Consider the following 13,451-nt stretch of genomic DNA (forward strand, 5'->3'; position numbering starts at 1 on the left):
TGAATCTGTGTGATATTGATAGAATAAGGATAATCTGGGCAACCCTTGCTTGAAGAACAAGTGGTTGTATTACTTGTCAATCATTGTTCTTTTATTGCTGGTTCAATTTAAGTCAAAATAAAAGCCAAATTGTAGAAATTGGAGTGTTTCTTTTGTTCCTAATTGGTTGCAACAGTAATCACTTTAGTTGTCTCTCTGAGCTGTTCAGTGCTTTGTCACGTAGCTTTTCTATGGAATTACCTTCAGGAGCACTAGAAAATAATTGAAAATTCTTAATCTTACCATGCCTCATTGAAAAGTAGAAGGCACTAAGAGAACAATATTTAAGAGTTTTTAATCTGGATTTTGTTTTGTAGAGGTGAATGTATTTCGGTTGGAAATGGAGGGCATTATTGTCAAGGGAAAAGGTTGCCCCAAACCAATTAAATCTTGGGTTCAGTGTGGGATTTCTATGAAGATCTTAAACTCTCTCAAAAAGTAAGTGTTCAGTGGTTGTCCACATTTTTCAATATCTTGCTACTAAAAATAGCCCTTTACACAAATAATTCCTTTGCTTACATTTTTACTCTAATGGAAAAACTTGATTTTTTTTCTTAAACAGTTTTATTGAGATATAATTTACATACCATAAAATTTACCCTTTAAGTTTACAATTTGATGATTTTTAGTATATTTATGGAGTTGTGCAGTCATTACCATAATCTAATTTTAGAATATTTTCATTATCCCCGAAAGAGGCCTGGATCCATTAGTAGTCAGTTTTCTCCTTTCTCCTCCACATTAGGCAACCTCTCATCTATTTTTATAGATTTTTCTATTCTGGACATTTCATATAAATAAGATCATACTAATATAGTCTTTTGTGACTGGCTTCTTTCAATTAGCGTAGTATTTTCAAATATTTCTACATCATCCATGATGTAGAATGTCTCAGTACTTCATTCCTTTTCATTGTATGGATATACATTTTGGAAAACTTTTACAGTTTGAGGGACCCAGAGATCACAGTTCTTACCTTGTCTTCCTTTGGTTTGCTTTTTAAGGCATGGTTATGAAAAGCCTACGCCAATCCAAACCCAGGCGATTCCTGCTATAATGTCTGGACGAGATTTGATTGGTATTGCCAAGACAGGAAGTGGAAAGACCATTGCCTTTCTGTTGCCCATGTTTAGACACATCATGGATCAGAGGTCATTAGAAGAAGGAGAGGGGCCAATAGGTACAATTCCTTTCATTAAACTATTTTTTCAGTTAACAACTTTGTTGTCAGTTAATCAGAAAGACCTGATGCTTTGTAATGTTAATTATAACAATAAAGATGTCTTTATGTACATTTCCTTTATAAATTTGGCACTTTGGGGCTGATTTCCCCTTACCAGCAGGTGGAGTGAGAATCTTCAGAGCTCTGGAGTGACATCTCAGAAGTACAAAAACAGCCTCTCCTGGCACAGCTCAGTTTTTAAACTCTGACTCGGCAGGTAGACTCCTCGTGCATCTATCTGTTTATTTATGTTGAGGTTTGTTCTTAGCCCATATCAATGGATCTATAAACTCAACATAGAAGATTGTAGGGAAGTGTATTTTTCTTTTCTTTTTTTTTTTGGCCTTAAAAGGCTGTAGTGCCAACATTTCATTCAGGATTAGGTCTTTAGATTCAGTTTTGTTGATTCATTTGGCAGAGATGTCTTCTCCAAATTTGAGTAGGGTTTTGGAAAGTTGTTCAACTCCTCTCTTGGCAACAGAGGGCACAGTATATTTCTCCTCTGTGTGTGCCCCTCAGACCAAGGTTGTTTCCGGAAGCCACGGCATGGCTCTTCAGCACAGTGAGTCACTTGATTATCTTTGCTCTGTGATTTGCAGTTGAGAATGATTTGCATTCTTTTCAACCAAGTATTTTCCTGATGGTTGAGTAAAGGTATTTAAACTCTCATTTATCTTCCTATAGCATGTTCTTAAAATCTTCTTAAAATTATCCTTCACCACAATCTCTGCTATTACAGAACTTTTGAAATAGGATTTTCAAAGGTGCATAAAACAAAAATTAGACTAAGATCTGAACTTGATTGCAGAGGTTAAATTTAACACTATAAAGCTTAGCCTCTCAAGAATTTTGGTGGTTAGGCTTTTGACATATTTATCTTTTCAGCTGTCATCATGACTCCAACTCGAGAACTGGCTTTACAAATTACTAAAGAATGTAAGAAGTTTTCGAAGACCTTGGGCCTTAGAGTGGTCTGTGTTTATGGAGGAACAGGAATCAGTGAGCAGGTAGTTATAAAAGGAACATTCAGTTTTTCCAATCTTTTTAAAAATTGAATGACTTAATAATGTAAAAGTGATTTTTTGCTTTAGTGTTTTCTGTATTGATTGCTTCTAAAATCTTTAAAATGAGGTGTGAAAATAATAGTAAGAATGAATTATATTAAAGTTATATTTTAGAATTTTTGAGCCATTTTCATATCTTAGCTTTCCCGTGCTTGTCTTTCCCCGCTCAAGGAAGCAGATTATTTTTTCCATTTTACAGATGTTCAGAAAGGTTAAGTTGACCAAAGTCTTTAGCTTAGTAAGACTTTGTCCTAGAATCTAGGTCTTATGATTCCTGGACCAACGTTTATTTTCTCTAATCTAAATGGCATCTTTAAAACGTGGTTTTCAGTGGGATGTATTAATATCAGAGTTTCATCTGCATTCTTAAATGATTTTAGTGAGAATTATTTAAACATACCTTCATTCACTCTCTTTAGATTGGCATTTCTCCATGTGTCTTCTAAAGAATGCTAGTCATCAGATATTTTGTTTTAACTAGAAGAAGGAAAAATCCTGGGTTCTGTGGTCAAATAAGTTTTGGAAATGTTGGACTATGCAAAGTTAAAATTTTCTTTCCTGCAAGACTTCTTAGTTGTTAATAAGCTAATGTATATTGTGATGCTAGAAAAAATGGGATAAATTAAGTGGCGTTTTCTGAACATATTTAACCCCAAAACCCTTTCTGAGGACTTGTCTTCTCAGATTTTAGACACATCTTGGGAATATTCGCTTTTGTTATCCCAATGCTATTTTAAACACTTGAACTTAGTTTTCTGAGTTTATCTGTGTCAGTTTTTTTGGCCATAGCCTATAGTAAATACAGTTACAAAATAAGCTGGTACATGCATGCATATTTATATAGAAGTCAAACAAAGTTTTATGATGTCTAACAAAGTCTGGTGTTTTCCATTCTATTTCATTTTTATAAATTTATTTATTTATTTATTTATGGCTGTGTTGGGTCTTCGTTTCTGTGTGAGGGCTTTCTCCAGTTCTGGCAAGCGGGGGCCACTCCTCATCGCGGTGCGCGGGCCTCTCACTGCCGCGGCCTCTCCCATTGCGGAGCACAGGCTCCAGACGCGCAGGCTCAGTAGTTGTGGCCCACGGGCCCAGCCGCTCTGTGGCATGTGGGATCTTCCCAGACCAGGGCTCGAACCCATGTGCCCGGCATTGGCAGGCAGATTCTCAACCACTGCGCCACCAGGGAAGCCCCTATTTCATTTTTAAAACGCAGGTTGTGACTTACTGATTTTGTGATTCACTAATGGAAACAAATCTCAATTTGAAAAACATTGATCTATCAAATTTCTTTTTTTTTTTTTTTTAATTTTTTTTTTTTTTTAATTTATTTTATTTATGGCTGTGTTGGGTCTTCGTTTCTGTGTGAGGGCTTTCTCTAGTTGTGGCAAGTGGGGGCCACTCTTCATCGCGGTGCACGGGCCTCTCACTATCGCGGCCTCTCTTGTTGCGGAGCACAGGCTCCAGACGTGCAGGCTCAGTAATTGTGGCTCACGGGCCCAGCTGCTCCGTGGCATGTGGGATCTTCCCAGACCAGGACTCGAACCCGTGTCCCCTGCATTGGCAGGCAGATTCTCAACCACTGTGCCACCAGGGAAGCCCTCAAATTTCTTTATTTACTGCTCTCTCATATTCCTTTCTTGGTTTTGAGGAGTTGTGTCAAATTAAAATTGGTAAAAACCTCTGGTTTTCATTGATTTCAAAGTTACAGCATCATGTGGTCTTTGCTGCTTCCTATTCCTTTAGTAGTGCTCCAGCATTCCAAAGAATTAAGCAGGAGGCTTTGGTGTCTTCTAATCAGACCTGGCTGTCTTACCTTATGGAGCTCTGCAAGGACCTCAGTATTTTCAACTCTGTAAAGAAGCATTAGTGATAAATACACTATAAAATTTCATCTTTTCTTATTAGATTGCTGAGCTGAAAAGAGGTGCTGAAATTATTGTTTGCACACCTGGTCGAATGATTGACATGTTAGCAGCTAACAGTGGTAAGTCAGGGGTGTTGGGGGTTTTTTGTTGTTGTTGTTTGTTTTTTTGTTCTCTTTTCTCCTTTTTGAATTCTGTACATTTTTTTAAAGCAGATACAAGAAACAAGAAACCACCAAAGGGTTTCTACATTTCTTCTTGAAGCTGTAATATCTTGAAATTTGTATTGTAACAAGCTTTTGTTGCAAGTATTCATAATATTTTTGCAATTTAATTAAAAAAATTTTTTTCACAACTACTCCATCTGATTTTTTTTTTTTTTTTTTTTTTTAAGCACTTAACGTGGATTCTTAATTCAGTTTTGGCCTAGCTTTACTTTTAACAGGGTGGGAGACTATATTTTTTTAATTATACAATTTAGACTTTTTCTCCATAGGAGCTAGTACACTCTTACAATACTAGATAAGTTAAGATCTTGCAGCTTCAAGAAAATTTATCTTTTGTAAATTTGCATGTTTTTAGCTCAAATATTGTGCTTTGTTAAATTATTCCCTATCAAAACTGTTACTAAACTGTTGACATTATTTAACTTCTGTGGAGAAAGGCCCTTCAAGATTTATAGAACTGGGCTTCCGAGACTTAAACCATCAAAGGTAGGTAATTTAATGCTGTTCCCAAACCTGCAAAACTAATTGGGGCTGCACATGTTAGTATGGAATACTTAAATATTAGAAAGCATTTATTTTGGCACATTTCTGTTTTTTGAAGAAAATGCTTTCAAAGGTTTCCATTGTAGTATTCAGTGTATATATATCGTAGAGTATTTAAAACTTTGAGTAATGCATGTTTCTAATAGCATTTTGCTTGGATTTCTGTGTACACTTAATTCTAATTCTACATGAAGTTGGTAAAGTGACATTGGTATTGATAAGTCATTGTGCTTGTATAGCATATGAAAAGTTTTGGGTTGAATGCTGATGAAATAATTCCGTGTTTTTTCTCAATGCTGCATTGATTGTCTCCTGAAATTCATCTTCATTAATTTTATCTTTTCCCTTTATCTGTCCTTTTGGTTTATATTTAATAACTGTTTTATACATGTTTTTGCCAGGTGATTGAATCAACAATTGATAGAAATGCTTGTGTTAATCCTTTAGAAAGGGTTTCCTGTCTATGTATTTAGTTTTTTCTGGCTAAGAAGCCAGTTGCATTTATTTAAACCAGTGGGAGCACTGTGTAAAATAGGATTTATATCTTTGTATAGAAAAATGTATCTATGTAATACATTGATTTTTAAAATTTTTGTGTAATATGTTAGTTACCTAGTGATATTGAATAGCTTCTTATTTATGTTTTGACATGCCCGTTAGAAGCTTCTAACTGTATATAAGTAGGTTATGTACTACATAAAGTATTGTAAAGAGAGGTTTTCTGCATCTGAAGTAGTTAGCACTGGAACTTGCTTTCCACACATACGCTGTAATCTCTAATATGTTTTTTCCTAGGTGATGCTGTGAGATAATGGCTGATGTGGCTCGATGCTCCATCTCAGTCTTAGTTTTATGATGTGTTTTGGAGAGGGCTGTTTTCTGAATTTTACAGGTTCTTCAGGCCCTATGATGGTATGCAAGAGACGAGTTTGACAAAATAAAGGGCCTCATATACCCATTGTCAGAAAGTATTTGCCAGTAGATTAAGATATTGTAAACCAAAATTTCTTTTCACTGTTTAAAGATAACTAACTCACCCCTCTGGTTAAGTCAGGCATTTTAGTTCCCTTTACAGTTTTTTAAAGATTTTGGTAGTCATAAAATGAATTGTGACTGATTTTTAGTTTTCTTTTTGTCTTTATTTTTTTTCCTCATGTTAGGTCGGGTTACAAATCTTCGAAGAGTGACTTATGTTGTTTTAGATGAAGCAGACAGAATGTTTGACATGGGTTTTGAACCACAGGTATTTATTAAATTTCTTAGTGTTTTGAACTATAAAGTAAACCTTGTAACTGCCATGAGCATGAAATATTTGTATGCTTTCTGAAATTCTCACACACATTTCGGTTGTGTGGTCATACAGTGGATTGAGGACGTAGGGAATTGAAATAGATATTTATGTTCTGGATTCTTCATTAAACTTGTTCAGGAGGTATTTGTGCAGGCTTTCCTAAGCCATCTAAAACCATCATTGGTAAAATTAAAAGTGGAGTCCTAATAGAAACTTAAGCTTTCATATTTTATAGTTTTCATTGTACTTCCAAATAAATTGCTTTAATTCATGCTTTTCACTACCTCATGATCTAGATAGCACAGGTTGTTTACATTCTCCAAATGTAAAAACTAAGGCCCAAAGCATTTGTCTAGCTTAGATTTTATATTCTTCATATGTGCAGTTTCCTTCAATACAAAATTTTAGTGATAAAAGCCTAAAGGCTACAAAAAAAAAAAAAGCCTAAAGAAAAACATGTTAAAAGGTGGTAGAGGGACTTCCCTGGTGGTCCAGTGGGTAAGACTCCATGCTTCCAATGCATGGTGCCCAGGTTCGATCCCTGGTTGGGGAACTAGATCCCACATGCATGCTGCAACTAAGAGCCAGCATGCCACAACTAAGACCCGGCTCAGCAATCAATCAATCTACCAGTCAATAAGTAAATAAATAAATAAATAAGTTAATTAATTAATTAATTGTTTAAAAAGGTGGTAGAAAGTTTTCTTAGCAAGAGGAGCTGTATGAGTTGTCAGTGTGCTATGGATGCCAAAAAAATGCTTTTAAATCACAAACTGCAGTAATAGAAATGGAATATTGGAAAGGGATATGGTTAAAGTGTTCATTCTTTTCTGTTTATTCATGTATTCTCCAAATATGTATTACCTGTCATATGATAGTGCATGTATTGTGTTTAGATTTAGGGACCACATTCTAAATGAGATACAGAGGAGCATATAAGAATAAACAGGACTATTTATATTTATAAGGACTAATACTTGAGCCATGTGAGAAACAGTTAAAGGAATGAGGAATATTTAGCTTGAAGTAGGGGATTTGGTAGCATCCTTTAACTCTTTGAATAAAGTCTATCACTTGAAAGAAGCATTAAATTTATCCTTTGGGTCCCAACAAGTTGGACTGGGATAGTGGGGAAGCTATAGGGAGCTTGATCTGAGCGTAATGTGAAAAAGGACTGGATAAGCATTTTGGGGAGATTAAACAGGTTACTTTGTAGGAGGGAGATATTGAATATGCTTTTTATCTTTGTGTTCTAGTAGAGGCAGCAGGTCCATTTGTAGAAAGAGAGTAGAGGGAGTTGAAGAAATCAGGTGGAATATGGAGCTAGGTGCCCTTTCCCAGTCAGTTCAGTGGTTTTTATTGTATTCCTGGAACTTTACAACCATCACCACTATCCAATATCCGAACATTTTCATGCCCCCTCACCAAAACTCTGTCCTAATTAGTTGCTTTTGTTTTGAGACATATCATTGTGAATTTTAAAAAATCTCCTTTCTATAATGTTTTGTCATTCTGGAGGGTGTAAAAATAGATGCATGTGTTCAATCTTTCATTTTTAACCAGAAATTGATCTCATGGCTTTTTCTTGGTATATTCCTTTGTTTATGGACTGCTTTTTCAGTAGAAAGTGCTTGGAAGTACATTCTTTGAGTCTTTGCATGTCTGGAAAGTCTTTGGTCTACCCTCACATTTATTTGACATTTAGCCAGATATGAGGTGAGGATTATTTTCCCTCAGAATTTCTTTTTGTCTCCATTGGTTTTCTTTCTTCTTTTTCTTTCTTTTATTTTCTTTTTTTAAAAATATTTATTTATTTATTTATTTATTTGGCTGCGCTGGGTCTTAGTTTCAGCATACGGGATCTTTAGTTGTGGCATGTGGGATCTAGTTCCCTGACCAGGGATTGAACCCGGGCCCGCTGCATTGGGAGTGTGGAGTCTTAGCCACTGGACCACCAGGGAAGTCCCTCCATTGGTTTTCTTGAGAAATTCAGTGTTACTCAGTTATTAACCTTTTGTATTTAATTTGTACTTTTTGTCTTGAAACTTTTTGGATCTTTATCCTAATGTTCTATGTCATTTAGGTTTGTTTTCTTCAACTAGTGTCCTGACTACTTGGTGGGTTCTTTCCATCTAGAAACTCAAATCCTTCCGTTTTGAGAAATTTTCTTGAATTACTTTTTGATAATTTCTTTCTCTTTGTTTTCTGGAACTCTTATTATTTGAATGTTGGACCTTTTGGACTCATCCTTTAATTTTCTTAATTTTTCTTAAGTATTTTGCATCTCTATCATTTTGCCATACTAGGAGATTTCCTAAACTCTTAAGCTTTCAACCTTTCTGTTGAATTTTTAAATTCTGCTTTCATAGTTTTAATTTCTAAATGTTCTTTTATTTTCTGTGAATTTTTATTTTAAATGGCATCCTGTTCTTGTCTCATAGATACAGAAATTTCTTAAGTTTCCCTGGATATTGATAGTTTTTTGAAATTTTCATCTCCTTGCATAGTCTCTTTCTCCCTTCTTGCTTTTTTTTTTTTTTTTCTGTGTTTGCCAGTACATTTCAAAGCTTTAGGTTAAACAGATTCAAGAACACTAAAATAGTCTTACATTTGTTAAAGAAATCAACTTTTAATTTTCCTACAAGGAAAACACCAGTTCCTGACTATTTTTTACTAGCAAGTTTTACCAGACATTCAAGGAGTAAATAATTATGTTCCTAATCATACTTTATTTCAAAGTATAAAAAAGAGGGAATACTCATCAATTTATAAGGTCATTGTAATCTTTTACTTTTAAAAGAGCTCTGTTAAGGTCTAATTATATACCATAGAACTCACTTTATTAAAGTGTGTAATAAAATGGGTTTTAGTACACATACAGGTCTGTTCAGCCATCACCACAATTCAGTTTTAGAAGATTTCTTTCACCAGAAAAATGTCTTGTGCCTGTCTGCATTCATTTCCTGTTTCCACCTCAGCCCGAGGCAGCCACTAATTTGCTTTCTGTCTTAAAAGATTTGCCTTTTCTGGACATTTTATATAAATGGAATCATACAGGGAGTTCCCTAGTGGTCCAGTGGTTAGGACTCAGTGCTTTCACTGCCATAGTCCGGGTTCAGTCCCTGGTCAGGGAACTAAGATCCCGCAAGCCGTGCTGTTGGGGGTGGAGGGGGGTGGAGAATCATACAGTATACATCTAGCTTGTATTTATTTCACTTATGATATGTGTTTGAGCTTCATTTGTGTCCTAGCATTTGTCAGTACTTTATTCCTTTAATTGCTGAGTAATTAATATTCCATCATATGAATATATGTCATATTTTGTTTCTCCGTTAGCCAGCTGATGAACATTTGGATTATTTCCATGATTAGGAATAATGCTGCTAGGAACATTTGTATACAAGTCTGTGTATGGACATACGTCTTCGTATATTTTGAATAGATTACCTAGGAGTAGAATTCCTGATTGTATGGTAATTTATGTTTAACTTTCTAAGAAACTGCCAAACTTTTCCATAGTAGCTATTCCATTTTATAGGCCAATATAATATTGATACAGAAATCAAACGTTATGTTACAGTTTTATGTACAATGATGCAAAACCCCTAAAAAATATATTAAGGAACCAAATATAGCAATGTTTAAAATAGATAATTAATCATATCGAAGTTAGTATCCTTTGGATGCACGGCTGGTTTAACATTAGAAAAATCAAGTAATGTAATCCACCCTGTTACCAGAATAGAGGGAAAAACCATACTATTATCTCAAATAATATAGAAAAGCATTTGATAAAATTTCACTGATGGTTTAAAAATTCAGCACACTAGGACTAGTAGGGAGCTACCAGAATAAGTCTATAGCAACCCTTACACCTAATGGTGCAACTTTGAAGCTTTTAACATAAGAAAGAAAATTAAGTAGTGAACACTCACTCAACACTTTGCTGGAGGTCCTAGCACAGTAAGCAAGAAAAAGGTATAATATTTAGAAAGGAAGAAACAAGTGTTATCTGCAGATGATATGACTATCTTTGTAGAAGACTCAAAATAATCTACAGATAAATTATTAGAATTGATAAAGAGAATAGTAAAATTTCTGGACACAAAGTCAGTAAAGAAAAGTCATTTTCAGTTCTTTTCCCAGTAAGTTAGAAAATGTTCTTCAGAAATCATATAATTAACAGAAGCTTGAAAAAATAAACTTGACAAAGATGTGTAATATGTATCTGGAGAAAACTGTGAAACTTCACTGGAAAACATTAAAAAGAAAACTTAACTCTGAAATTTATGTAAAGATCAAGTGGTAAAGAGCAATCCTCCTGAAGAAGAGAAACAGGATAGGGTGTAAGAGAAGCCACTTCTTGAAAGTCTAGTTCATTCCCATTTTAGGATTTAGTTTTCTTTGGTCTGCTAAGTCAGGTACCACTTAATCAAAATGTTGTTGCTATCATGTCCTGTCTTATTTTCTTTGTCTTTGTTGGTTTGTGTAATTTTTTTTTTAATTTATTTATTTATTTTTGGCTGTGTTGGGTCTTCGTTTCTGTGCGAGGGCTTTCTCTAGTTGTGGCAAGCGGGGGCCACTCTTCATCGCAGTGCGTGGGCCTCTCACTATCGTGGCCTCTCTTGTTGTGGAGCACAGGCTCCAGGCTCAGTAGTTGTGGCACACGGGCTTAGTTGCTCCGCGGCATGTGGGATCTTCCCAGACCAGGGCTCGAACCCGTGTCCCCTGCATTGGCAGGCAGATTCTCAACCACTGCGCCACCAGGGAAGCCCTGTGTAATTTTTTAAAACAATCCCTGTATTGTTACATTTTACAGGGTTTTTCAAGGGAAGAGAAGTGTGTGTGGTCAACACTGAAACATTTTTAACTGAAAATACTGGCATAAGTTTTAAAGCCATCATTTTGGCTGCTGGGTGGAGAATAGATTTCAGATTGGACAGGAGTAAAGGCAGGAAAACCTGGTAGGAGACAATTGAAATAATCCAGATGAGAGATGGTTGAGGTTTGGACCAGGAGCCCAGGATTTCCACATGCCTTGGGTAGGGCAGCCCCTTTCACAGATATCACATCATCTTTGATTGGAGTAAAAATGTGGTCCTGTGTATTTCTGGCAAGACCTTTACCCTTTACAGTTTCCAACCACTCACCCCTGTCTCTCTTGAAACCATCATTAATAATTTATTCATTATGTCTTTTTTTTCTTGTTTATGCCATAAGAATCCTAGAACTCCCTGATTCCTCCAGGGCTCTTTAGACACTGAGGTAGTTAATTGGTACCTGAATCCCACTCCCTCAACAGTATGTCCACCATCATTGTTCTTTGTTTTCCTGTAGCTCTTATCACCATTTGTAACATAATATATTTGTTTATCCATCCTCATTAGAATATAAGCTCTATTAAGACAAGTTTTTCTCTATTTTTATTGCATATTCCAAGCACTTAGAACAATGCCTGGCACATAATGGTTGCTCAGTAAAAATGTGTTGAATAAATGAAGGAAAACAGAAATAGCAGTGAGGAATAGTTGCATTGTAGGTTTAGTTTGAAGATCAAGACTACTGAATTTGTTGATGGATTGGGTGTGAGATGAGTAAGAGAGAGAGTAGTTATGGATGGCTCCTAGATTTTTGGCATAAACCAAAATGACTAGAGTTGCCATTTCTTGAGAGGGGGAAACTATGAGAGGGGCAAATTTTAGGGTAAAATCAATTATAATATTCTAAGGTAACACATTTAAAAGTCACTGAATAGATGTTCTTAAAAGTTCCTTCTACTTGGTTTTACTGTCCTACAATTTTTGGAGACTACCCTCACCATGCTTATTTGTAATGTTTTCTCAGGTCATGCGCATTGTGGATAATGTTCGTCCTGACCGACAGACAGTTATGTTTTCAGCTACTTTCCCCAGAGCTATGGAGGCCTTGGCTCGCAGAATCCTGAGTAAACCCATTGAAGTGCAGGTTGGAGGCAGAAGTGTGGTTTGCTCAGATGTGGAGCAACAAGTGGTGGGTACAGTCCTTAGGAAACCCCCAGTTCCCTGTATGTTTAGGCACTGTGTCATCCTTTTGGAATCGTTGTGATGTAGGCAGATAATTTCTAAAATTAAATAGTACACATCAACTGCAGCCTTTAACATTTTACCAAATATATATATATATATTTTTAAAAATTTTTATTTACTTATTCATTTATTTCTGCATTGGGTCTTCATTGCTGCGTGCAGGCTTTCTCTAGTTGTGGTGAGTGGGGGCTACTCTTCGTTGCGGTGCGTGGGCTTCTCATTGTGGTGGTTTCTCTCGTGGAGCACGGGCTCTAGGTGCGCAGGCTTCAGTAGTTGTGGCTCACGTGCTCTAGAGCGCAGGCTCAGTAGTTGTGGTACACGGGCTTAGTTGCTCCACAGCATGTGGGATCTTCCTGGACCAGGGCTTGAACCCGTGTCCGCTGCATTGGCAGGCAGATTCTTAACCACTGTGCCACCAGGGAAGCCCTACCAAATATATTTGAATTTGCTCTTCCATGGAACTGTCTGTTTAAATGCTCTTTTAGTTTTTTTCACCAGAAGTGGTGGGCTGGTGATAAAATGTCACATACCTATGTTATTCTTTGGTTAATAGGATGTGAAGTTAAGAGTCAGAGAGAGAACAGATGATCATCTGTCCGCATTTGTAAGCCTCTTAGTCTCTGAAAAGTTACAATTTTTCTTTTGGTCTTAGTGGTTTATCAATTAAAATCAACATTTTCCTACCCCTTCCTAAAGTTATAGGAAGATGTTTGTTGTTTATATATTTGCCACAAATAAAATGAATATTTTTGTTCATGAAATGTATTTGGATTTTTACTCCATTAACTTGGTACAATGTGTTGTTTTCAGATTGTGATTGAAGAAGAAAAGAAATTCTTGAAGCTACTTGAACTTCTAGGCCATTATCAAGAATCAGGATCTGTCATTATATTTGTGGATAAGCAGGAACATGCTGATGGTCTTCTGAAAGATTTAATGAGAGCTTCTTACCCTTGCATGTCTCTTCATGGAGGTAATGTTTAATGAAGTCTCTGTTAAGTACTTAACTTAGCCAAGCACTGTGCTGTGTATTTCCTTTGTCTCTAATTTAGCAGTAAATTTTATGTCATCCATGTCAGTTTTCATTCACAACAGTTCTGTGGGGGGGTAAGCATTATTTTATTTCATCTTAGCG

At 36.0% G+C, this 13,451-nt stretch overlaps 1 protein-coding gene across 1 annotated transcript in view; it reads left to right on the forward strand.

Annotated features, from left to right (window-relative positions):
• Positions 1-13,451, forward strand: part of DDX46 (DEAD-box helicase 46) — a 56,008-nt gene that overhangs the window by 16,957 nt on the left and 25,600 nt on the right. The window contains exons 9-15 of the mRNA XM_036846611.1: positions 357-477; positions 1,044-1,219; positions 2,147-2,268; positions 4,234-4,312; positions 6,121-6,203; positions 12,096-12,260; positions 13,127-13,289. Of these exons, the coding sequence (XP_036702506.1) occupies positions 357-477; positions 1,044-1,219; positions 2,147-2,268; positions 4,234-4,312; positions 6,121-6,203; positions 12,096-12,260; positions 13,127-13,289 (909 nt within the window). The remainder of the gene's footprint in view (positions 1-356; positions 478-1,043; positions 1,220-2,146; positions 2,269-4,233; positions 4,313-6,120; positions 6,204-12,095; positions 12,261-13,126; positions 13,290-13,451) is intronic.

This window comes from Balaenoptera musculus, chromosome 3, assembly GCF_009873245.2.
Source record: "Balaenoptera musculus isolate JJ_BM4_2016_0621 chromosome 3, mBalMus1.pri.v3, whole genome shotgun sequence".
Taxonomy (NCBI): domain Eukaryota; kingdom Metazoa; phylum Chordata; class Mammalia; order Artiodactyla; family Balaenopteridae; genus Balaenoptera; species Balaenoptera musculus.